Below are 24,998 nucleotides of genomic sequence, written 5' to 3'. Positions count from 1 at the left end.
TGGGTAAACCCACAAAATCTATAGGCAGCAACAGCGCCAAAGAAATAAAAACACCCAGAAGACCTCAAGCTCTAATGAAAACTTTTGGGACTTCCTCTCAAGATACCTCCATCTCGTTCCAATCCAAACAGTTGTCATTAGAAGAAGATAACCAAAATCACGCTACCTCCCTACAAGGCTCAGAAAGTGAGTCTGAAGACGACTCGCTTATAATTTCCAACTCAGACATAAAAAAATATATCAAGGCGCTGCCAACCAAGGAATGCATAAAGGATCTATTCAAAGAATTCACGCAAACAGTGAAGGAAGAGATCTCTGACTTAAAGAAAGATGTCAAGGAAGTACATACCAAAGTCAATACTCTTGAAGATTCTTGCTCAAAAATGATCAACCACACAGAAAGAGTCAAAGACATCCTGATCGACCAACATAAAGAGCTGTATCTCCAACGAATACACATAGACGACCTTGAGAACCGCTCAAGACGCAACAATATTCGCGTACGTGGTTTCCCAGAGAGTATCCCTGACAAAGAGATCTCCGTCACTCTAGGCCGGATCTTCAACGGTCTCCTGGAAAGGGATGAAGACACTGACCTTGGCCTGGAAAGGGCCCACAGAGTCTTTAGACCCAGATCGGTGAAATCAGACAAGCCCCGGGACATCCTCTGCTGCCTCCAGAGTTTTAAACTCAAGGAAGAAATCCTCAACAAGGCCAGAACCACAAAAAAAATTGAATACGACAATAACGAAATCCAAATCTACCAGGACCTTTCCAAACTCACACTAGACCTGAGGAGGCAATTACAACCACTCACAAGAGAACTGAGAGACAAAAACATGCCTTACAAATGGCTTTTCCCATTTGGATTGGCAATCACAAGCCCAAACAGAACCTGGGTTATAAAAACCCCAGAAGACCTCCCCCTGGTCCTAAGCAAGCTAAACCTATCCCACATTCAAATCCTAGACTGGACATCAGCAGAGGACTCACTGGCTCTTCCAGCTCTCCCCAAAATAGATTCCTGGACTCAGGTTACCCCAAACAAGCCTAGAAAATCGAGAAGAATGGAGCAGGACTTCACCAGGTCCCCCAGAAAAGGTCCCCCACCAGATGCCACCTGACAAGATGGGACTCTATACTCCGCTTCAACACCTATTCTCCTCTGAGGAGATAAGTACAAATTTCTTGCTCTTTTTACTCGCATTTGCCTGTTTACCTTTGTATTTCTTCAAATTATATCCGGTCGCGCTGGGAGACCTGACGAGAGCAAATCTAATTTGATCTAGTCAGTTTTTCCCACCGGCCCTTGCTAGAGCAGGGATCCCGTTTGATCCTTCTTTGTTTGCGGGCACCCCCCCACAAACTTTGATTGTTTGCTTTTGAACCTGAGTGTGAGCAGACACAGTCTAATTACTCGCACTCAGCTGCAAAACGTTGTCAATTGTTTATTTCTTAATCTCATTTCCTTAAAAATGATGATACACTGTTCTGTTTACCCCTATGTTTCCCCTCCCACTCTGAGTAGCTACGCTGATCCTACCACACACCAAACAATACTCTCTATAACAACTAATGGCTAAATTACAAATCACCACCTTTAATGTTAAAGGTATTAATATCCCCAACAAGAGATCCCAAATCCTCCATTACTTAGAAAAAAATAAAACAGATATAGTTTTCTTCCAGGAAACACATTTCAAAAAAGGCTACACACCACTGTCCAAAAACAAAAGATTCACTAAATGGTACAACGCCTCTTCTCCTCTCAAGAGACACAGAGGAGTATCAATTGCTTTAAGCAAAGACCTACCGTTCCATTTCATTAATGTCTATCCGGACCCAGAAGGAAGATACATTTTCCTCAAAGGCACACTTTACGATAAAATTTACACCCTGGCCAATATATATGCGCCAAACAATAGCCAGGCAAACTTCTTCCTCTCAGTCTTTGACCGTTTGGAAAATTTCAAAGAGGGACAGTTAATTTTAGGTGGTGATTTTAATGTCCCGCTTCAACCTTCCATAGATACTTCAAACGGAACATCTTCAATCCCTTACCTCAAATTAAAAAAAATTAAAAAACTGCTGTCCGACCTCAACTTAGTGGACCCATGGAGAATTCAGAATCCTGCAACAAAGGACTTCTCCTTTTACTCATCAGTGCACAAGAAATATTCTAGAATAGACTACCTATACATCCCACACCATTTACTGGACTCAGTGACCAAATCGGCCTATGACGCAATCCTCTTCTCGGATCACGCTCCCTTCTCTCTTGAACTTTCCTTAACAACAAAAAAAAGAAGCCCAACAAACTGGGTATTGAACGATAGCATCCTACTTAATAAAGAGGATGTCGCCACTATTAAGCAGAGCATCCAACTATATTTCACCGAGAATGCTCAATACGCTACAAAACCAGCGATTTTGTGGGAGGCCCACAAAGCGGTAGTCCGAGGGCTTCTCATACAAATAGGCTCTAGAAGGAAGAGAGAAAGAGAGAGGGAGAAAACTGATCTGATAGAACAAATCAAAATACTAGAATCACAACACAAAAAAACAATCTCGCGACCCGTGGAGAGGGAACTTTTTGAATTACGTACCAAGCTAAGACAGCTGCTAAACCTAGCCACAGATAAATACCTATATTATGCTAGATTCAAACATTATGCTCTAGCAGACAAATGTGGGAAAAAATTAGCCTCTCTTATCAAAAAACAAAATTCAAAATCCTTCATCACGAAAATTAAAGATAGAAATGACCAACTCCATCATACAACAGACGCTATCGCCAAAATTTTCCACTCCTATTATTCAGAATTATACAACATAGATTGTCAAGCGAATTTGGACACACGGAGACCTGAACAAATTCAAAAAATCCTAGATTCTATCTGTCTCCCAAAGGTCTCAGACGCTCAGAAATCAGCACTTAACAGCCCAATCTCCTTAAAAGAAATAGAAGATGTCATCAAAGCCCTCCCTAAAGGTAAAAGCCCTGGCCCAGATGGGTTTAGCGCCACATACTATAAAACATTCATGGATATCTTAACCCCAGCCTTGCATAAGTACTTTAATCACATTAACGCCACAAATGATTTCCCAAAAGAAGCACTCACGGCGCACATTTCTTTAATCCCAAAAGAAGGGAAGGACAGTTCCCTTTGCAGTAGCTATAGGCCAATTTCTTTAATTAACAATGACCTCAAACTTTATGCCAAAATTCTTGCTAACAGAATTAAACCCCTTCTCCCAAACCTTATCAATCCGGAACAAGTGGGCTTTACGTCCTCCAGAGAAGCAAAGGATAATACCACCAGACTAATCAACACGATACATCAGGCCAAACTAACCAAAATCCCCCTAGCTATCCTTACAACTGACGCAGAGAAGGCCTTTGACAGGGTCAACTGGCTATTCCTTAAAATGACTCTTCAAAAATTCAGCCTTCCTGACACTTTCATAGACAAAATTATGGCATTGTATAAAGAGCCTTCAGCCAAAATTAAAATTAATGGAAGCCTCTCTTCCGCCTTTAACATAAGGAATGGCACAAGACAGGGGTGCCCACTCTCCCCTCTTCTGTTTGTCCTGTCAATGGAGGTGTTCCTAGAAAGAATAAGACAAAACGCACAAATTGCAGGCCTCAGTTGCGGACAAGTGGAACACAAAACAGCCTCCTTCGCCGATGACGTCTTGATAATGATTTCCCAACCACAACAGTCTCTCAAACCACTCTTGAGGGAATTTGACCTCTTCGGACAAATTTCAAATTTTAAGCTTAATTTCTCAAAGTCTGAACTCCTCAATATAAATATAGAGGAAAGAGCCTGGTCCAGATTATCTAAATTATCCCCGTTCAAAAACACATGCTCTCATATAACATACCTGGGAACCAAAATCCCACATAACCTCGCCGACCTATACAAATTAAACTTCATACCATTATTAGACAAAATTGAAAAGGATCTAGCCTCCTGGATGTCACTGCAGACGTCATGGATGGGAAGGAAAAACCTAGTCAAAATAGTTGTCTTGCCCAAAGTCCTTTATTTACTGCAAGTGCTCCCAATAGAAATCCCACAGCCTTTCTTTATTAAATTAAAACGTCTAGTTTCTAGATTCATCTGGCAAAATAAAGGTCACAGAGTTAAATATTCGACCTTAATTAGACACAAAAAAAATCGGGCGGTGTCGGCCTCCCAGATTTCGAACACTACTATAATGCAATACACCTTGCCCGCATCTTTGATCTTATACACCCCTCCAATGATAAACTTTGGGCCCAAATAGAACTCCATTCACTAGAGACCAAACTCTACTCCCTGCCTTGGGTTACACCACATAATAAACCTTCACTAAAAGAAATTAGCAACCCTCTCACCGCATTCTCCTTTAAAATCTGGCACAAACTCAATAAGAAAGTACGTTTTATACCTCAGATCAGCGGATACACACCTTTTCTAAATCTATTACCAAACAAACTTAAACGCCTTAAGAAACATCTCTCACAAAGCCCGAACTTATATAATGTACCCGCCCTGAAATTCTTCCAAAACGACTCGTTCATCACATACCAAGATCTCCAAGAGGCACTTCCCTTCCTGCAGCTCCAGCCTAAGGACTATAAGGCAATTAGGGACGCATTAACACTCTTTCAATCAGACATACTTAGTACCAATCATAACTTACTTTCACATAAACTTCTAAGGACGTTCCGTCCCTTCAAGGGGATCATCTCAAAAATATACAATACCCTCATTCACAATAAGGAAAGACCGTCCTACATAGCTAGATGGGAAAAAGAGCTTGGAACTACATTCTCTCAAGAGGAAACCTTGAACATATTAAGCAATTCACACTCAAGCTCTGTTTCAACAAAATATCAAGAACTAAACTTCAAAATAATCTCCAGGTGGTACAAGACTCCAGAGTTACTTCATAGAATTGACCCGAAATACCCTTTGACCTGCTGGAGATGCGCAAAAGCAGAGGGTTCTCTTTCACATGTTATGTTTTCATGCCCATTGTTGACCCCCCTCTGGCAGGAGATACAGAAGGCCTTAAAAGCAGTTTTCGGTTATGAAGTGACCATCACGTCCAAGCTTCTCCTTTTAAATATAACCCCCCAGAGGGCATCTGAAAAAAGAGACCCACTTCTTCCTCTCTTCATGGACGCGGCAAAAATGTTAATCCCGAGACACTGGAAGGATGTAACCCCCCCTAATTTCTATGAATGGCTGAACGAGGTCAGCCAAATAAATAGCTTTGAAAAAATTAGATACATGCAAGAGGGTAAGCCAGAAAAATACTTTAAAGTCTGGAACAAATGGATCTCTTACAGGAACAAATAAACCTCTTTTCAGAAACACATCAGCCAGCTAATTCCCACTTTTTTTTTTTTTTTTTTAATATAAAGATCCCACCCCATTTCTCAACACGATCACAAATCTGGATCATAAAGCAAGCTACCAGCAACTTTACCTTGTTCATCCCTCACTCTACTACTTTTATCCTCCTTTGGTTTATGCAACATAACTACCATGTTAAACTGTATACAATAGTAAATTTCATGGTGCTGCATTTTTGTATACCCCCCTCCCCACCCTCTTCCCCTTTTTCCTTTCTGTACCCAAGTTCAAAATATAAATAAAGAATTTGAACAAAAAAAAAAGTCATTCAATGATTTGAAGGAATGTTGCCATCCAATAGGTGGCGCTGCAGAGATATTGTACCATCTTCCTTATTAACATGAAAAAGGACATTGGGATTTTATTTCACTGCAAACTTAACTGGAGCAACAAGTCTCAGGTAGCTGCTGCCAAGTTAAATAGGATCATGGCATGAATTAAAAGGGATCTAGGGACACATGACAAGAACATTGTTTTTCCAATTTATGAATTACTGATCAGACTACACATGGATTATTGTGTACAATTTTGGGCACCAGTACTCAAGAGATACTTATCAGAGCTTGAGTAGGTTCAATGACCAGTAACTAATGGAATGATCAAAATTGGGGTTATTTACTTTAAAAGAGATAGCTAAGTGGGCGACGTAATAACTATGTGTAAGTATATCAGAGGTCAATACAGATATCTTTCCCATAACCTATTGCATGTTATAGTCAATATTACATGTTATAGTCACTGATTACTACAGAGGGGTTATTGGTTCAGGGTGTTGTTCTACCTATCGCTTCTACCTCATTGAGGTTTTTTGCCTTTCTCTGGATCAACATTGCAGGAAAATAGGCTGAACTGGATGGACACAAGTCTGTTTTCAGTCTAAAATATTATTTTACTGTGTTTATAATATAAAGTAGATAGAAGATATATTGCCTAAACATTCCATAGATCTACTTCATATTATTTGTATGGTTGCAATGATGACAATGGCAGCAGGTTTTCCCCTAATATTTGATAAAATATTTCACCTGTTTCCCTCTGTGTCTACATGAAGCTGTGTGGCATGGCCCCAATGAAATGCTCCTGTACGTGTGTCCAGCCATCTTTTCAGCTCCAGGATGCATCTGTCTCTGGCCTTCAGCACTATAATGTGCTTGAAAAACTCACAGGCCGCATACAAATGATGAATCATGGGACCAAGGCTGAGGTCAATACAGATCTCTCCTTTAATGTGACCTGTAAAAATAAATTGCAAATATTGAAGCATCTACAGTAATATGTTAAACCCTCATGCAGAGCTTGCTCCACGTATATGTTGGACAATGGAGTCACAGTGGTTTCCCTACATGCCTCATTTTGTTGTGCGTATATTCATAAATAGAGATGAGCGAACATGTTCTTCCGAGCTTGATATTCGTGCGAATATTAGGGTGTTCGGGATGTTCGTTATTCGTAACGAACACCATGCGGTGTTCTGGTTACTTTCACTTCCTTCCCTGAGACGTTAGCGCGCTTTTCTGGCCAATTGAAAGACAGGGAAGGCATTACAACTTCCCCCTGTGACATTCAAGCCCTATACCACCCCCCTGCTGTGAGTGGCTGGGAAGATCAGGTGTCACCCGAACATAAAAGTCGGCCCCTCCCGCGGTTCGCCTCAGATGCCGTGTGAGTTAGATGAGGGACAGTGCTGTTTGTACCGGAGCTGCTGTAGGGAAAGAATTGGTAGTTAGTGTAGGCTTCAAGACCCCCCAAAGGTCCTTATTAGGGCCACTGATAGCTGTGTGTTGGCTGCTGTTAGCAGTGGCAATTTTTTTTTTTCTCAAAATCGGCTCTGCAGAGCGTTGCACCCGGCATTAGGGACAGAAGTGCTGCATAGGCAGGGAGAGTGTTAGGAGTGAGTGTAGCCTTCAAGAACCTCAACGGTCCTTTCTAGGGCCATATTTAACCGTGTGCAGTACTGTCCAGGCTGCTGTTAGCTGTGCTGCATTTTTTTTGCTTCTCAAAATCGCCTCTGCAGAGCATTGCACCCTCCATTGATACTGCAGGGAAAGAATTGTATAGGCAGGGCCACAACACAGTTATTATTCATTGAATATACGCAGTGCTGCCTTTTGCGTGTAAAACAAGTGAAAATAATTCTATTTGTCCTGCCTCTGTCCGTCCTAAGGGCGGTGGACACGTGTCGGCTGCGTGTGCAACCTGTAAAAATCAGACGCACCCAGCTACGTTTTACTCCTGGCTTCGCCATTTGCTTTCCTTAATTGGGAAAAAAAATACCTGCTCTGCCACAGTTAATAACTCTGCTACCCTCACGTTCTGTGACACATTAGCAGGAAAACAGCACAGTTATTAAACTTCTCATGTTCATAGAATATATGCAGTGCTGCCTTTTGGTGCAAAAAAACGGAAAATAATTCTATTTGTCCTGCCTCTGTCCGTCCTAAGGGCGGTGGACACGTGTCGGCTGCGTGTGCAACCTGTAAAAATCAGACGCACCCAGCTACGTTTTACTCCTGGCTTCGCCATTTGCTTTCCTTAATTGGGAAAAAAAATACCTGCTCTGCCACAGTTAATAACTCTGCTACCCTCACGTTCTGTGACACATTAGCAGGAAAACAGCACAGTTATTAAACTTAGATTATACATTCACTAGAGGCAGTGTGGCCTTTCGTTTTCAAAAAAGGGAAAAAATTATATTTGGCCTGCAGTCTTGCGCCAATTTATTAGCTGCCTGTGAAATCAAATCACTGGTAATACAGCATGCTGAGGGGTAGGGGTAGGCCTAGAGGACGTGGACGCGGCCGAGGACGCGGAGGGCCAAGTCAGGGTGTGGGCACAGGCCGAGCTCCTGATCCAGGTGTGTCGCAGCCGACTGCTGCGCGATTAGGAGAGAGGCACGTTTCTGGTGTCCCCACATTCATCGCCCAATTAATGGGTCCACGCGGGAGACGGTTATTAGAAAATGAGCAGTGTGAGCAGGTCCTGTCCTGGATGGCAGAAAGTGCTTCGAGCAACCTATCGTCTACCCGCAGTTCTGCGCCGTCCACTGCTGCAAATCCGAATCCTCTGTCTGCTGCTCCTCCTTCCTCCCAGCCTCCTCACTCCACTACAATGACACCTGCTCAGGAGCGGGAACACTCCCAGGAACTGTTCTCGGGCCCCTGCTTAGATTGGGCAGCAGCGGTTCCTCTCCCACCAGAGGAGTTTATCGTCACTGATGCCCAACCATTCGAAAGTTCCCGGGGTCCGGGGGAAGAGGCTGGGGACTTCCGCCAACTGTCTCAACAACTTTCTGTGGGTGAGGAGGACGATGACGATCAGACACAGTTGTCTTGCAGTGAGGTAGTAGTAAGGGCAGTAAGTCCGAGGGAGCAGCGCACAGAGGATTCGGAGGAAGAGCAGCAGGACGATGAGGTGACTGACCCCACCTGGTGTGCAACGCTTACTCAGGAGGACAGGTCTTCAGAGGGGGAGTCAAGGGCATCAGCAGGGCAGGTTGCAAGAGGCAGTGCGGTGGCCAGGGGTAGAGGCAGGGCCAGACCGAATAATCCACCAAGTGTTTCCCAAAGTGCCCCCTCGCGCCATACCACCCTGCAGAGGCCGAGGGGCTCTAAGGTCTGGCAGTTTTTCACAGAGACGCCTGACGACCGACGAACAGTGGTGTGCAACCTTTGTCGCGCAAAGCTCAGCCGGGGAGCCAACACCAACAGCCTCACCACCACCACCATGCGCAGACATATGATGGCCAAGCACCCCGCAAGGTGGGACGAAGGCCGTTCAGCGCCTCCGGTTTGCACCCCTGCCACTCCCCCTGTGCCCCAACCTGCCACTGAGATGCAACCCCCCTCTCAGGACACAGGCACTACCGTCTCCTGGCCTGCACCCACACCCTCACCTCCGCTGTCCTCGGCCCCATCCAGCAGTGTAGTTCAGCGCACCGTCCAGTTGTCGCTTGCGCAACTGTTGGAGCGCAAGCGCAAGTACGCCGCCACGCACCCGCACGCTCAAACGTTAACCGTCCGCATAGCAAAATTCATCAGCCTTGAGATGCTGCCGTATAGGGTTGTGGAAACGGAGTCCTTCAAAAGTATCATGGAGGCGGCGGCCCCGCGCTACTCAGTTCCCAGTCGCCACTACTTTTCCCGATGTGCCGTCCCAGCCCTGCACGACCACGTCTCCCGCAACATTGTACGCGCCCTCACCAACGCGGTTACTGCCACGGTCCACTTAACTACGGACACGTGGACAAGCACAGGCGGGCAGGGCCACTACATCTCCCTGACGGCACATTGGGTGAATTTAGTGGAGGCTGGGACAGAGTCAGAGCCTGGGACCGCTCATGTCCTACCCACCCCCAGAATTGCGGGCCCCAGCTCGGTGGTGGTATCTGCGGAGGTGTATGCTTCCTCCACTAATGCACCCTCCTCCTCCTCCTCCTCCTCCTCTGTCTCGCAATCAAGATGTGTTAGCAGCAGCATGTCGCCAGCAGTCGGTGTCGCGCGGTGTGGCAGCACAGCGGTGGGCAAGCGTCAGCAGGCCGTGCTGAAACTACTCAGCTTAGGCGATAAGAGGCACACGGCCCACGAACTGCTGCAGGGTCTGACACAGCAGACCGACCGCTGGCTTGCGCCGCTGAGCCTCCAACCGGGCATGGTCGTGTGTGACAACGGGCGTAACCTGGTGGCGGCTCTGCAGCTCGGCAGCCTCACGCACGTGCCATGCCTGGCCCACGTCTTTAATTTGGTGGTTCAGCGCTTTCTGAAAAGCTACCCACGCTTCTCAGACCTGCTCGTAAAGGCGCGCCGGCTCTGCGCACATTTTCGAAAGTCCCACACGAACGCTGCCACCCTGCGCACCCTGCAACATCACTTTAAGCTGCCAGTGCACCGACTGCTGTGTGACGTGCCCACACAGTGGAACTCTACGCTCCACATGTTGGCCAGGCTCTATGAACAACGTAGAGCTATAGTCGAATACCAACTCCAACATGGGCGGCGCAGTGGGAGTCAGCCTCCTCAATTCCTTTCAGAAGAGTGGGCCTGGTTGGCAGACATCTGCCATGTCCTTGGTAATTTTGAGGAGTCTACCCAGGTGGTGAGCGGCGATGCTACAATCATTAACGTCACCATTCCTCTGCTATGCATCTTGAGAAATTCCCTGCAAACCATAAAGGCAGCTGCTTTGCGCTCGGAAACGGGGGCGGGGGAAGACAGTATGCCGCTGGATAGTCAGGGCACCCTCCTGTCTATTTCTCAGCGCGTACAGGAGGAGGAGGAGGAGCATGAGGAGGATGAGGAGGAGGGGGAAGAGACAGCTTGGGCCGCTGCTGACGGTACACCGGCTGATTGCCTGTCATCCTTTCAGCGTGTATGGCCTGAGGAGGAGGAGGAGGAGGAGGAGGATCCTGAAAGTGATCTTCCTAGTGAAGACAGCCATGTGTTGCGTACGGGTACCCTGGCACACATGGCTGACTTCATGTTAGGATGCCTTTCTCGTGACCCTCGCGTTGCACGCATTCTGGCCACGACGGATTACTGGGTGTACACACTGCTCGATCCACGGTATAAGGAGAACCTGCCCACTCTGATTCCCAAAGAGGAAAGGGGTTCGAGAGTGTTGCTATACCACAGGACCCTTGCGGACAAGCTGATGGTAAAATTCCCAGCCGACAGCGCTAGTGGCAGAAGGCGCAGTACCGAGGGCAAGGTAGCAGGGGATGTGCGTAGATCGAGTAGCATGTACATCCCAGGCAGTGCAACAGTCTTTAAGGGCCTGGCCAGCTTTATGGCTCCCCACCAAGACTGTGTCACCGCTCCCCAGTCACGGCTGAGTCGGCGGGAGCACTGTAAAAGGATGGTGAGGGAGTACGTAGCGGATCGCACGACCATCCTTGGTGACGCCTCTGCCCCCTACAACTACTGGGTGTCGAAGCTGGACACGTGGCCTGAACTAGCGCTGTATGCCCTGAAGGTGCTTGCTTGTCCTGCGGCTAGCGTCTTGTCGGAGAGGGTGTTTAGTGCGGCTGGGGGAATCATCACAGATAAGCGTAGCCGCTTGTCAACCGACAGTGCCGACAGGCTAACACTCATCAAGATGAACAAAGGCTGGATTTCCCCAGACTTCTGTTCTCCACCAGCGGACAGCAGCGATACGTAAGCAATACGTAGGCTGCACCCGCGGATGGAAGCTATGTTCTCTCTCACCATCCAAAACGGGGACATTTCTGTTTCATCAATCTGTGTCTAATATTCCTCCTCCTCCTCCTGCTCCTCCTCCTGAAACCTCACGTAATCACGCTGAACGGGCAATTTTTCTTAGGGCCACAAGGCTCACTCAAATAATTTTTCTGAACAATTTTTATAAGTTTCAATGCGCTTAAAAGCGTTGGAACTTTAACTTGAACCAATTTTTCGTTACACTGGGCTGCCTCCAGGCCTAGTTACCACTTAAGCCACATTAACCAAAGCGATTAATGGGTTTCACCTGCCCTCTTGGCTGGCCATGGCCAATTTTTGGGATGTACATTAGTACTGTTGATACAGCAATTTTTGTGGGCCCTCGCCTACAGTGTAATCAAATTAATTTTTAGCCCACCTGCATTACAGCTGACGTTACCTCAGCTGTGTTGGGCAATGCAATGGGATATTTTTGTGTACCGCCGGTGGGTTCCAGGGAGCCACCCATGCTGTAGGTGCACACGGAGTGTAACCTACATGTGTCCACTTGTAAAGAACCCCGGTCAGACTGGGGCATGCAGTGTGGGCCGAAGCCCACCTGTATTACGCACGACATTACTACCTCAGCTGTGTTGGGCAATGCAATGGGATATTTTTGTGTACCGCCGGTGGGTTCCAGGGAGCCACCCATGCTGTAGGTGCACACGGAGTTTTTAATACATCTGTACACTTCTAAAAAACCCCAGTCTGACTGGGGCATGCAGTGTGGGCCGAAGCCCACCTGTATTACGCACGACATTACTATCTCAGCTGTGTTGGGCAATGCAATGGGATATTTTTATGTACCGCCGGTGGGTTCCAGGGAGCCACCCATGCTGTAGGTGCACACGGAGTTTTTAATACATCTGTACACTTCTAAAGAACCCCAGTCTGACTGGGGCATGCAGTGTGGGCCGAAGCCCACCTGTATTACGCACGACATTACTACCTCAGCTGTGTTGGGCAATGCAATGGGATATTTCTATGTACCGCCGGTGGCTTCCTGGCACCCACCCAGGCAGTGGGTCCACAGGGAGTTTAACCTACATGTGTCCACTTCTAAAGAACCCCAGTCTGACTGGGGCATGCAGTGTGGGCCGAAGCCCACCTGCATTAAGCACGACATTACTACCTCAGCTGTGTTGGGCAATGCAATGGGATATTTTTATGTACCGCCGGTAGGTTCCAGGGAGCCACCCATGCTGTAGGTGCACACGGAGTGTAACCTACATGTGTCCACTTGTAAAGAACCCCGGTCAGACTGGGGCATGCAGTGTGGGCCGAAGCCCACCTGTATTACGCACGACATTACTACCTCAGCTGTGTTGGGCAATGCAATGGGGTATTTTTGTGTACCGCCGGTGGGTTCCAGGGAGCCACCCATGCTGTAGGTGCACACGGAGTTTTTAATACATCTGTACACTTCTAAAAAACCCCAGTCTGACTGGGGCATGCAGTGTGGGCCGAAGCCCACCTGTATTACGCACGACATTACTATCTCAGCTGTGTTGGGCAATGCAATGGGATATTTTTATGTACCGCCGGTGGGTTCCAGGGAGCCACCCATGCTGTAGGTGCACACGGAGTTTTTAATACATCTGTACACTTCTAAAGAACCCCAGTCTGACTGGGGCATGCAGTGTGGGCCGAAGCCCACCTGTATTACGCACGACATTACTACCTCAGCTGTGTTGGGCAATGCAATGGGATATTTCTATGTACCGCCGGTGGCTTCCTGGCACCCACCCAGGCAGTGGGTCCACAGGGAGTTTAACCTACATGTGTCCACTTCTAAAGAACCCCAGTCTGACTGGGGCATGCAGTGTGGGCCGAAGCCCACCTGCATTAAGCACGACATTACTACCTCAGCTGTGTTGGGCAATGCAATGGGATATTTTTATGTACCGCCGGTAGGTTCCAGGGAGCCACCCATGCTGTAGGTGCACACGGAGTGTAACCTACATGTGTCCACTTGTAAAGAACCCCGGTCAGACTGGGGCATGCAGTGTGGGCCGAAGCCCACCTGTATTACGCACGACATTACTACCTCAGCTGTGTTGGGCAATGCAATGGGATATTTCTATGTACCACCGGTGGCTTCCTGGCACCCACCCATGCTGTGGGTCGACAGGGACTTCACAATAGGGAGTTGTACCTGCCTGTGTCTATGAATTAAAAAGCCCGATCTAACTGGGGCATGCAGACACCTTGACAGAATGAATAGTGTGTGGCACATAGGTTCCCTATTGCTATGCCTACGTGTGCAGCTCCTGATGGCGGTGGCACAGGATTCTATTTCTCATTGCTTCTGTACAGCATTGTGGGCTATCGCCCCGCCCCTTTTAAAGAGGGCCGCTGCCTAGCCATGCCAACCCTCTGCAGTGTGTGCCTGCAGTTCCTCCTCATGGCAGACGCACTTCTAAATAGACATGAGTGTGGCGTGGCATGAGGGCAGCTGAAGGCTGCGCAGGGACACTTTGGTGTGCGCTGTGGGGGGGAGGGGGGCGGTTGGTCAGCATGTAACCCAGGAGAAGTGGCAGCGGAGTGTCATCCAGGCAGTGATTGTGCTTTGTTGTAGCTAGTGTGGTGCTTAGCAAAGGTATGCCATGCTAATGAGGGCTTTTCAGAAGTAAAAGTTGTTGGGAGGGGGGGGGGCCCACTCTTGCCGGTATTATGGCTTAATAGTGGGACCTGTGAACTTGAGATGCAGCCCAACATGTAGCCCCTCGCCTGCCCTATCCGTTTCTGTGTCATTCCCATCACTTTCTTGAATTGCCCAGATTTTCACACATGAAAACCTTAGCGAGCATCGGCGAAATACAAAAATGCTCTGGTCGCCCATTGACTTCAATGGGGTTCGTTGCTCGAAACGAACCCTCGAACATCGCGGGAAGTTCGTTCCGAATAACGAACACCCGAACATTTTGGTGTTCGCTCATCTCTATTCATAAACATTATATAAATATATTTTCTTTCAATTTCTACCAAAGAACTTCCAAATGGTCAACTGTGCCATCAGCAAAGATTTGGATTTCTAGACCATGGAGTGAATTACCTACAGGATAGACTCCTTGCTAGAGATGGGTGGCACCTTGCAAAGACAGAAAAGCATATATTTGGAAGGTGCCTTGCTACACTCATCAGGAGAGCTTTACACTTGAATAATATGAGAAGGGAAGTGAAAGGCCAGGGAAAATATACAACTAATTAGTACAAATTGTGAATCTTGCTATTAGAAGTCGAAAGAAAGAAAAAAGACAAAACATTCGGAAGGAAAGTAGAGGAGCAAGAGACACCCATCAAAATAAAATGTTACTATACAAATGCACAGAGCATGGGAAACAAGTAAGGAGAATTAGAGCTCATAACACAGGAAAGAAATGTGATGTCATAGGTATCACAGAAACTTTTGGACAGAAATGTACAAGAAGGTTGGGATATGTTCCAAAATGAGATTCTCAAAACACAACTGTTAACAATCCCTAAAAGGGGGCGCGGCTTAGCTACAGAGCGGGAAGGACGTGCCCCATTCCGCTCTCTAGCAAACCCTTCTAAGGAGCGCAATAAACTGCAGAAAATCAACTGCCACAGACACCAAAGATGGTCTACTTACCATCAGGAAGACCGGTGACCTGGTAGGAGACTAAGGACTTTTGGAGCTCCACAGCGGACGAATGGCTCCAGCGGCACAGAGCGATTCCCGCCTCACCTTCCCCCCCCTGGCCATCTTCTTACCTCGATCTCCTGTCGCCGGGGCTGGATACGGACCGCTCGGACGACATCTCCCCCCGCCGAGCGTACCCGCAGCAGACACTAGAGCCGGGTGAGTGCCTCTGCCAGTAAACCTCGACGTGAGCGCTCTCCGCTGCCGGACCCGCGGGTGGCCCTGGTGACGCTTCCCCCCGCGCCTACGGAGACATTCAGGCACAGGGACTCTTCTCCCCTACTGAGACGAGGCAGCCAGGTGTTGAGGAATACGAGGAGACTGCACATACCGAGGACTGAGCCTACAGGAGAGGGTGCGGAGTCACCATCCCCCCTCCCTCTCTCTCCATTTAACTCACAGCCGGAACAGATGGGCCAGCAGGGAGATCATCACCCCCTCTACCCCCCCTCTCTGGACCCACAGACGCTGCATGAGACATATAAGACTGTGCCACCCGAGATCTAAAGGAGCACCCCCCTCCCCTGCAAGAGATTTAAAGCAGAGCCGCAGAGGGTTCTCCACTTTTACCTCTCATACGTCTCTAACACCACAGCCTGAGGTCTCAGGCCACCCAAAATCAATCCACACCAACGTTTAAACTATACACAGAATCAGAGAGGCGCATTAACCCTTGGTGGCCCAACAACTCCAGCAGACAAATACGATATAACACAGCTTCCTGAAGCTTCAAGACGCCACTCACCTCTAACCAAACGCCATCAGGAGCCAAGAGAACCCACATAAAATCTGAATCTCCTTCGCAACTACCTATCTAAAGGTCCCAGGGAGACAAAATCTCTTCTCTCTCAATCCTGTGAGTCTAAAAATGATTTCTGCCGCAAAAAAAAAAATACAAGAAGGATGCTGTGCTTAGCTAACTACTACGTAGACACCACCGAGACTTCAGCAGAACCTAACACGCGACCTGACCTCAACATGGTTAAAACTAACAGAAACAATAAAAATCAACTAGAAATGGATAAATACTTAAAGAAAAAACATCACTCGCCAGCGGCGCAAAGAGTTAAAATTACACACGAAGCCTCTAACGACCAAGACCTGATCGACTCTGACAGAGACTGTGGCTCAACACACTCGGACCAAGACGAAGAACAAGATAGAGGCCCAATCTCTCGCTCCTTCATCAAAAAAATACTAACCAAAGCTCTCTCCCCGGTCTGACAAGAACTTGCCGACATCAAAACAGATGTCAAACATATAGGCCGCAGGGTAGATCACTTGGAGAACACCCAACTAGAATTAAAGGGGTTGTCCGGCCACACAGGGTAAAAAATTTTTATAATGCTGCTGCTTCCCTTTCAGTAAGGATAGTAGCATACAGGGGCTCAAACCGGCAGGCAGATCAGCTGGAATGCCAGTTTCATACCTTAGAATCTGATCTTCACTGCAGCTTTCAAAGATGGCGCCTCTGTGCTGCCTTCCCACAATGCTCTGCTCTACAGTCTCTCCCCGCCCAGGCCCCGCCCCCTGCTGCATACTATACTCAGAGGGGGTGTGGCCAGGGGAGACTGCGTTATACACTCATGGTTCAGGATAAAATCCTGGCATGAGTGTAAACAGCAGCACAGTGTATAGTGTGTATAATGGAGAGGGGCTGGGGAGAGCCGAGAGAGAACTCTCCTGCAGCCCCCCACTGCAAGGCTACCTACTGCCCCCCCCCCCCACCCTGCTAAAGTAAAGTAAAACAAAACATTTCCCCACACACACATGCCCCCATAGTGCCCCTCCCACAGCGACCCGCCCCCCTCACAATGACCCCCCCCCACTGTGCACTCTCCCACAGTGCCCCCATAATGATCCCCCACAGTGCCACAAACAGTGCCCTCTACAGTACCCCCTACACATGCCCCCCCACAGTGCCCCCCAGTGTCACCCCTACAGTGCCCTCCAAAGTAGCCCCCCTTATTCCCCCCAACCACAGCATTCTCCACAGTCCCCCCTCAACAGTGCCCCCCCAGTATTCCCCCACACAGTGCCCTCCACAGTACCCCCCTACACATGCCACCCCCCAGAGTCCCCCCCAGTGCACTCCAAAGTAGCCCCCCTCCACATGCCCCCCACAGTCCCCCCATCCACAGCGTCCCTATACAGTGCCCCCCCTGTGACCTCCCCCACAGAGTCCCCCTTTACAGTGCCCACACACAAGTACCACCTGCCCCTCCCCCCTACAAGTACAGTGATACCTATATATAGATAACACAGGATCCACCATTCACAACAGACACAGCTCACCTCCTCCCCTCCCTGCACAGGCAGGATTATACTGTGTGAAAAATTGCTGTGACAGCCCCACGCTACCCCCCCCCCCCCCAGCGCGGCAAATTACTGTTACAGCCCCCTCCAACCCCACGTGACAAATTACTGTGACAAACCACACACCCCCCCCCCCCCCACAGCTACAAATCTATGTGACGGGACACCCCACAGCGACAAGTCTATGTGACCGCACACCCCACAGCGACAAGTCTCTGTGACCGCACACTCCACCGCGACAAGTCTATGTGACCGCACACCCCACCGCGACAAGTCTATGTGACCGCACACCCCACCGCGACAAGTCTATGTGACCGCACACCCCACCGCTACAAGTCTATGTGACCACACACCCCACCGCTACAAGTCTATGTGACCGCACACTCCACCGTGACAAGTCTATGTGACCGCACACTCCACCGCGACAAGTCTATGTGACCACACACCCCTCCGCTACAAGTCTATGTGACCGCACACCCCACCGCTACAAGTCTATGTGACCGCACACCCCACCGTACAAGTTTATGTGACCGCACACTCCACCGTGACAAGTCTATGTGACCGCACACTCCACCGTGACAAGTCTATGTGACCGCACACCCCACCGCTACAAGTCTATGTGACCGCACACCCCACCGCTACAAGTCTATGTGACCGCACACACCACCGCTACAAGTCTATGTGACCGGACACTCCACCACGACAAGTGTATGTGACCGCACACCCCACCGCTACAAGTCTATGTGACCGCACACCCCACCGCTACAAGTCTATGTGACCGCACACTCCACCGCGACAAGTCTATGTGACCGCACACCCCACCGCTACAAGTCTATGTGACCGCACACCCCACCACTACAAGTTTATGTGACCGCACACCCCACCGCTACAAGTCTATGTGACCGCACACCCCACCGCTACAAGTCTATGTGACCGCACACCCCACCGTACAAGTTTATGTGACCGCACACTCCACCGTGACAAGTCTATGTGACCGCACACTCCACCGTGACAAGTCTATGTGACCGCACACCCCACCGCTACAAGTCTATGTGACCGCACACCCCACCACTACAAGTCTATGTGACCGCACACCCCACCACTACAAGTCTATGTGACCGCACACCCCACCGCTACAAGTCTATGTGAGCGGACACTCCACCGCGACAAGTCTATGTGACCGCACACCCCACCGCTACAAGTCTATGTGACCGCACACCCCACCGCTACAAGTCTATGTGACCGCACACCCCACCGCGACAAGTCTATGTGACCGCACACCCCACCGCTACAAGTCTATGTGACCGCACACCCCACCACTACAAGTCTATGTGACCGCACACTCCACCGCGACAAATCTATGTGACCGCACACTCCACCGCGACAAGTCTATGTGACCGCACACCCCACCACTACAAGTCTATGTGACCGCACACCCCACCGCTACAAGTCTATGTGACCGCACACCCCACCACTACAAGTCTATGTGACCGCACACCCCACCGCTACAAGTCTATGTGAGCGGACACTCCACCGCGACAAGTCTATGTGACCGCACACCCCACCGCTACAAGTCTATGTGACCGCACACCCCACCGCTACAAGTCTATGTGACCGCACACCCCACCGCGACAAGTCTATGTGACCGCACACCCCACCGCTACAAGTCTATGTGACCGCACACCCCACCACTACAAGTCTATGTGACCGCACACTCCACCGCGACAAGTCTATGTGACCGCACACTCCACCGCGACAAGTCTATGTGACCGCACACCCCACCACTACAAGTCTATGTGACCGCACACCCCACCGTACAAGTTTATGTTACCGCACACTCCACCACTACAAGTCTATGTGACCGCACACTCCACCGCGACAAGTCTATGTGACCGCACACCCCTCCGCTACAAGTCTATGTGACCGCGCACCCCACCGCTACAAGTCTATGTGACCGCACACCCCACCGTACAAGTTTATGTGACCGCACACTCCACCGTGACAAGTCTATGTGACCGCACACCCCACCGCTACAAGTCTATGTGACCGCACACCCCACCACTACAAGTCTATGTGACCGCACACCCCACCGCTACAAGTCTATGTGACCGGACACTCCACCGCGACAAGTCTATGTGACCGCACACCCCACCGCTACAAGTCTATGTGACCGCACACCCCACCGCTACAAGTCTATGTGACCGCACACCCCACCACTACAAGTCTATGTGACCGCACACCCCACCGCAACAAGTCTATGTGACCGCACACCCCACCGCGACAAGTCTATGTGACCGCACACCCCACCGCTACAAGTCTATGTGACCGCACACCCCACCACTACAAGTTTATGTGACCGCACACCCCACCGCTACAAGTCTATGTGACCGCACACCCCACCACTACAAGTCTATGTGACCGCACACCCCACCGCTACAAGTCTATGTGAGCGGACACTCCACCGCGACAAGTCTATGTGACCGCACACCCCACCGCTACAAGTTTATGTGACCGCACAACCCACCGCTACAAGTCTATGTGACCGCACACCCCACCGCGACAAGTCTATGTGACCGCACACCCCACCGCTACAAGTCTATGTGACCGCACACCCCACCACTACAAGTCTATGTGACCGCACACTCCACCGCGACAAGTCTATGTGACCGCACACCCCACCACTACAAGTCTATGTGACCGCACACCCCACCGTACAAGTTTATGTTACCGCACACTCCACCACTACAAGTCTGTGTGACCGCACACTCCACCGCGACAAGTCTATGTGACCGCACACCCCTCCGCTACAAGTCTATGTGACCGCACACCCCACCGCTACAAGTCTATGTGACCGCACACCCCACCATACAAGTTTATGTGACCGCACACTCCACCGTGACAAGTCTATGTGACCGCACACCCCACCGCTACAAGTCTATGTGACCGCACACCCCACCACTACAAGTCTATGTGACCGCACACCCCACCGCTACAAGTCTATGTGACCGGACACTCCACCGCGACAAGTCTATGTGACCGCACACCCCACCGCTACAAGTCTATGTGACCGCACACCCCACCGCTACAAGTCTATGTGACCGCACACCCCACCACTACAAGTCTATGTGACCGCACACCCCACCGCAACAAGTCTATGTGACCGCACACCCCACCGCTACAAGTCTATGTGACCGCACACCCCACCGCTACAAGTCTATGTGACCGCACACCCCACCGCTACAAGTCTATGTGACCGGAAACTCCACCGTGACAAGTCTATGTTACCGCACACCCCACCGCTACAAGTCTATGTGACCGCACACCGCACCGCTACAAGTCTATGTGACTGCACACCCCACCACTACAAGTCTATGTGACCGCACACTCCACCGCGACAAGTCTATGTGACCGCACACCCCACCGCTACAAGTCTATGTGACCGCACACCCCACCGCTACAAGTCTATGTGACCGCACACCCCACCACTACAAGTCTATGTGACCGCACACCTCACCGCAACAAGTCTATGTGACCGCACACCCCACCGCTACAAGTCTATGTGACCGCACACCCCACCGCTACAAGTCTATGTGACCGCACACCCCACCGCTACAAGTCTATGTGACCGGAAACTCCACCGTGACAAGTCTATGTTACCGCACACCCCACCGCGACAAGTCTATGTGACCGCACACCCCACCGCTACAAGTCTATGTGACTGCACATCCCACCGCTACAAGTCTATGTGACCGCACACTCCACCGCGACAAGTCTATGTGACCGCACACTCCACCGCGACAAGTCTATGTGACCGCACACCCCACCACTACAAGTCTATGTGACCGCACACCCCTCCGCTACAAGTCTATGTGACCGCACACCCCACCGCTACAAGTTTATGTGACCGCACACTCCACCGTGACAAGTCTATGTGACCACACACCCCACCGCGATAAGTCTATGTGACCGGACACCTCACCGCTACAAGTCTATGTGACCGCACACCCCACCGCGACAAGTCTATGTGACCACACACTCCACCGCTACAAGTCTATGTGACCGCACACTCCACCGCGACAAGTCTATGTGACCGCACACCCCACCGCTACAAGTCTATGTGACCGCACACCCCCCCCCCTGCGACTTCTGACAGCCGGGTCTCCTGACACCACTAGCACACACACATCACTGCACCCCCGCCCCCCCCCCCGGACTTCCTGACACCACTAGCACACACACACACATCACTGCACCCCCGCCCCCCCCCCCCCCCCCCCCTCCGGGACTTCTGACAGTCGGGTCTCCTGACACCACTAGCACACACACATCACTGCACCCCCGCCCCCCTCCCCGGACTTGTGACAGCCGGGTCTCCTGACACCACTAGCACACACACACACACACACACACACCACTGCACCCCCCCCCCCCCTGCGACTTTTGTCAGCTGGGTCCCCACACACCACTTGCACACATCCATCCATCCTCCCCCCTCCTCTCCCTCTCCCCCCCCCCCCCGTGAGAGCCCGCCCCTCCACTCATTCTTACCTTGGAGATGAAGAGCTAGCAGCCACGCCTCCCCTGCAGGCAGAACTGAGCTTCCCAGCGGCTGAAGTCCTTCTGCACATGCTCAGAGCTGTGCTGGAGAAGCACGTCCCCGTCATCCCGACAAGAAGAGGACAAGAGACTTGTCGGAACCAATGGCAACCGAGGAGCAACACAGGGGGGGCACCCCAAAAGGTAAGTGAATAACTTCTGTTTGCCTAATTTACAATGCACAATGTATATTACAAAGTGCATTGTATTGGGCAAACAGAAGTAATGAGATCTAATGTTTATGGCCGGACAACCCCTTTAATCCACCACAGCGAGGCAGTACAGAGCAATCTACTATCTCAACAAGACCATCTCAACCAAGCCTTCCTTCTCTTGGAGGACCAGGAGAACAGGAGCAGGAGAAAAAACGTCAGAATAAGAAGTCTTCCAGAGTCCACTGCACCAGAAGCTCTTAAATCAGCGGCCATACAAATATTTGGCTCTCTCCTGGGAGAAGAGAGGGCAGATAATATCACTATTGAACGAATCCACAGAGCTTTGCGACCTAGGCCTATCGCTTCAGCCCCTCCGCGAGATGTCATATGCGGACTACTAAGCTACGTAGATACTGCAGATATCTTTCAAAAAGCACGAGAGACCCAAGATACACTATTTGAAAACAGCAAAATATTACTCTTCCAGGACTTAGCACCAAGCACGCTAGCGCTTATTGAAACCTTTAACAGATGCCTTGAAAGCGAAAAAATTCCCAGTGAAATGGCTCTTCCCATTTGGCTTAGCTACCTTCAACGACGGGCAACAAAGAACCATTCGAACTCCAGAAGACCTAGACAAAGCATGGGAAAAATTAGACATCTCGCCGATCGACATCCCCTCCTGGCTACCAGTACAAAGCCAACATGTGATACCTCTGCTCTCGAAACCGGAGGACTGGAAGATCAGCTCAAAACTCAAGTCAACTAAGAAGTCCCAACCTTCCAATAAATAATTAACCACAATATTCATTTTCCAAAAGGACAATCTACACCCCAGCTCAGAGGTTTACGCCTCGGACTCTCCACACCCACCGCCCCCCTCCCTCTCCTTACCTCTCTCCCTATCATTCTCTTCCTCTTCCTAACCTTGCAGGGCAAGAACAAGCCACCGCAGCTGGACAGAGGACTTTACAGTTCCTACGGAGGAGATGGGGGACACCCCCACCACCAAATACATCAGAGACTTGTGAGTCATAACCAGCTACCAGCAGTTGGCGCGCGGGGAGGGCTGGGGAGTTGTGTACGGTCAACATGCTATACCTGTTTTTCATTTGTGGAGGTCCCTCCTAATGACCCCGGGCCCCCGGACCCACAGAAGTACCCCATGAAGCGGGACGTGGGGGAATCGGGACCCCCGGCCATCGGGACAGGTCTTATCCTGAATTTAGCTAATCCTTGTTATAATGTTTTTAGACTCTGTTACAAAAGGCTGTTCACATACAGCTTAGTTCGGTTAGTTTCAATAACAATAGGAGTTGTCTGACATTACAAGCCAAAATATTTAAGATAAAATCTCACTCAAAGACGACTCGCTATTTTCTCTAATACGACGTCTCGGTGGTCTGCTAGAATCAATGGAGTGCGTCCAGCCACCCCCCAAACACGCAGGTGGGATTTGTCACCTAGGCCTGGCCTTCTATGCAACTGGCTTAGTCCTTGCGGTGAAGAGCTCGGCCACTGTTCGGTGGCTCCACCCACACCTGGGTTTTCGCAGACCTTACTACCCGCCACACAAAGTGATGGGTTACGTTAATAGTTCTTGTTGTTTGATCGTCGAGAAGGAGCGCCCGAGGACAGTAGAAACACTAATAGATACCATTTGTACACAACTTAACACACACATATTATGACTAACATAAAATATACATCCTTCAATGTAAGAGGGATGAACACCCCTGAAAAAAGAAGTCAAATAATGACACTACTGAAAAAATTGAAATCCGAAATAGTATTCCTCCAAGAGACCCACTTAAAACATAACCACATACCAAAACTTCCCATACACATATAAAACCAATGGTTCCACAGTACATACACATCCGCATCTAGAGGAGTGACCATCGCAATAGGGCAAAATGCCCCCTTTACACCTATTCTCCAGAAAATAGACCCATATGGTAAGTACATTTTCCTGAAAGGCACGATAGCAAACAACAAAGTGACCCTTGCTAACTTATACGCCCCAAACCACAATCGGGTCCCGTGGCTCATACGCACTTTAACCAACTTCGCAGACTTTGCAGAAGGGCTCATAGTCGTAGGCGGAGACTTTAATCTAGTTCTGGACACCTCCAGGGACACCACATCTACCACCCCATCAGTCCCCAACAAACATATACGCAGACTTAAAGCTACCCTCTCTGAACTGAACCTGCACGACATATGGAGAATATTACACCTCGAAGACAGGGGGTACACATACTTCTCCCACATACACACAACATACCACAGGTTAGATTACCTCCTTGTGTCTGGAAAACATATAATAAACACTCAAGACACAGACATTGGTCAAATCACAATTTTTGACCACGCAACAGTCTCAGTCTCACTCCCCATAAACAACCTCCCCATTAGAGAATGGACCTGGAGACTGAACCCCACACTACTAAGCGACAAACTCCACTGCACAATATTATCAGACAAGCTAAAAGAATTCTTTGAGTTAAACTATACCCCAGACATCCCTACACCGACCGAATGGGAAGCCCACAAGGCTTTTATTAGTGGTGAATTAATAGCCCTAGGCAGGAGAGTGAAGAAACAAAGGGAGAGGGATGTAGATTCCTTGCTAACACAG

General features: G+C 49.6%; 1 protein-coding gene across 1 annotated transcript in view; it reads right to left on the bottom strand.

Moving 5' to 3' along the window:
• Nucleotides 1–24,998, bottom strand: part of LOC136632479 (nicotinamide N-methyltransferase-like) — a 39,223-nt gene that overhangs the window by 4,847 nt on the left and 9,378 nt on the right. Inside the window, exon 2 of the mRNA XM_066607405.1 lies at nt 6,440–6,647. Coding sequence (XP_066463502.1) covers nt 6,440–6,647 — 208 coding nt within the window. The remainder of the gene's footprint in view (nt 1–6,439; nt 6,648–24,998) is intronic.

The sequence above is a fragment of the Eleutherodactylus coqui genome, chromosome 6 (assembly GCF_035609145.1).
Source record: "Eleutherodactylus coqui strain aEleCoq1 chromosome 6, aEleCoq1.hap1, whole genome shotgun sequence".
NCBI classification, from domain to species: domain Eukaryota; kingdom Metazoa; phylum Chordata; class Amphibia; order Anura; family Eleutherodactylidae; genus Eleutherodactylus; species Eleutherodactylus coqui.
The sequence above is the reverse complement of the archived record's forward strand: the minus strand, read 5'-3'. Positions and strand labels throughout refer to the sequence as shown.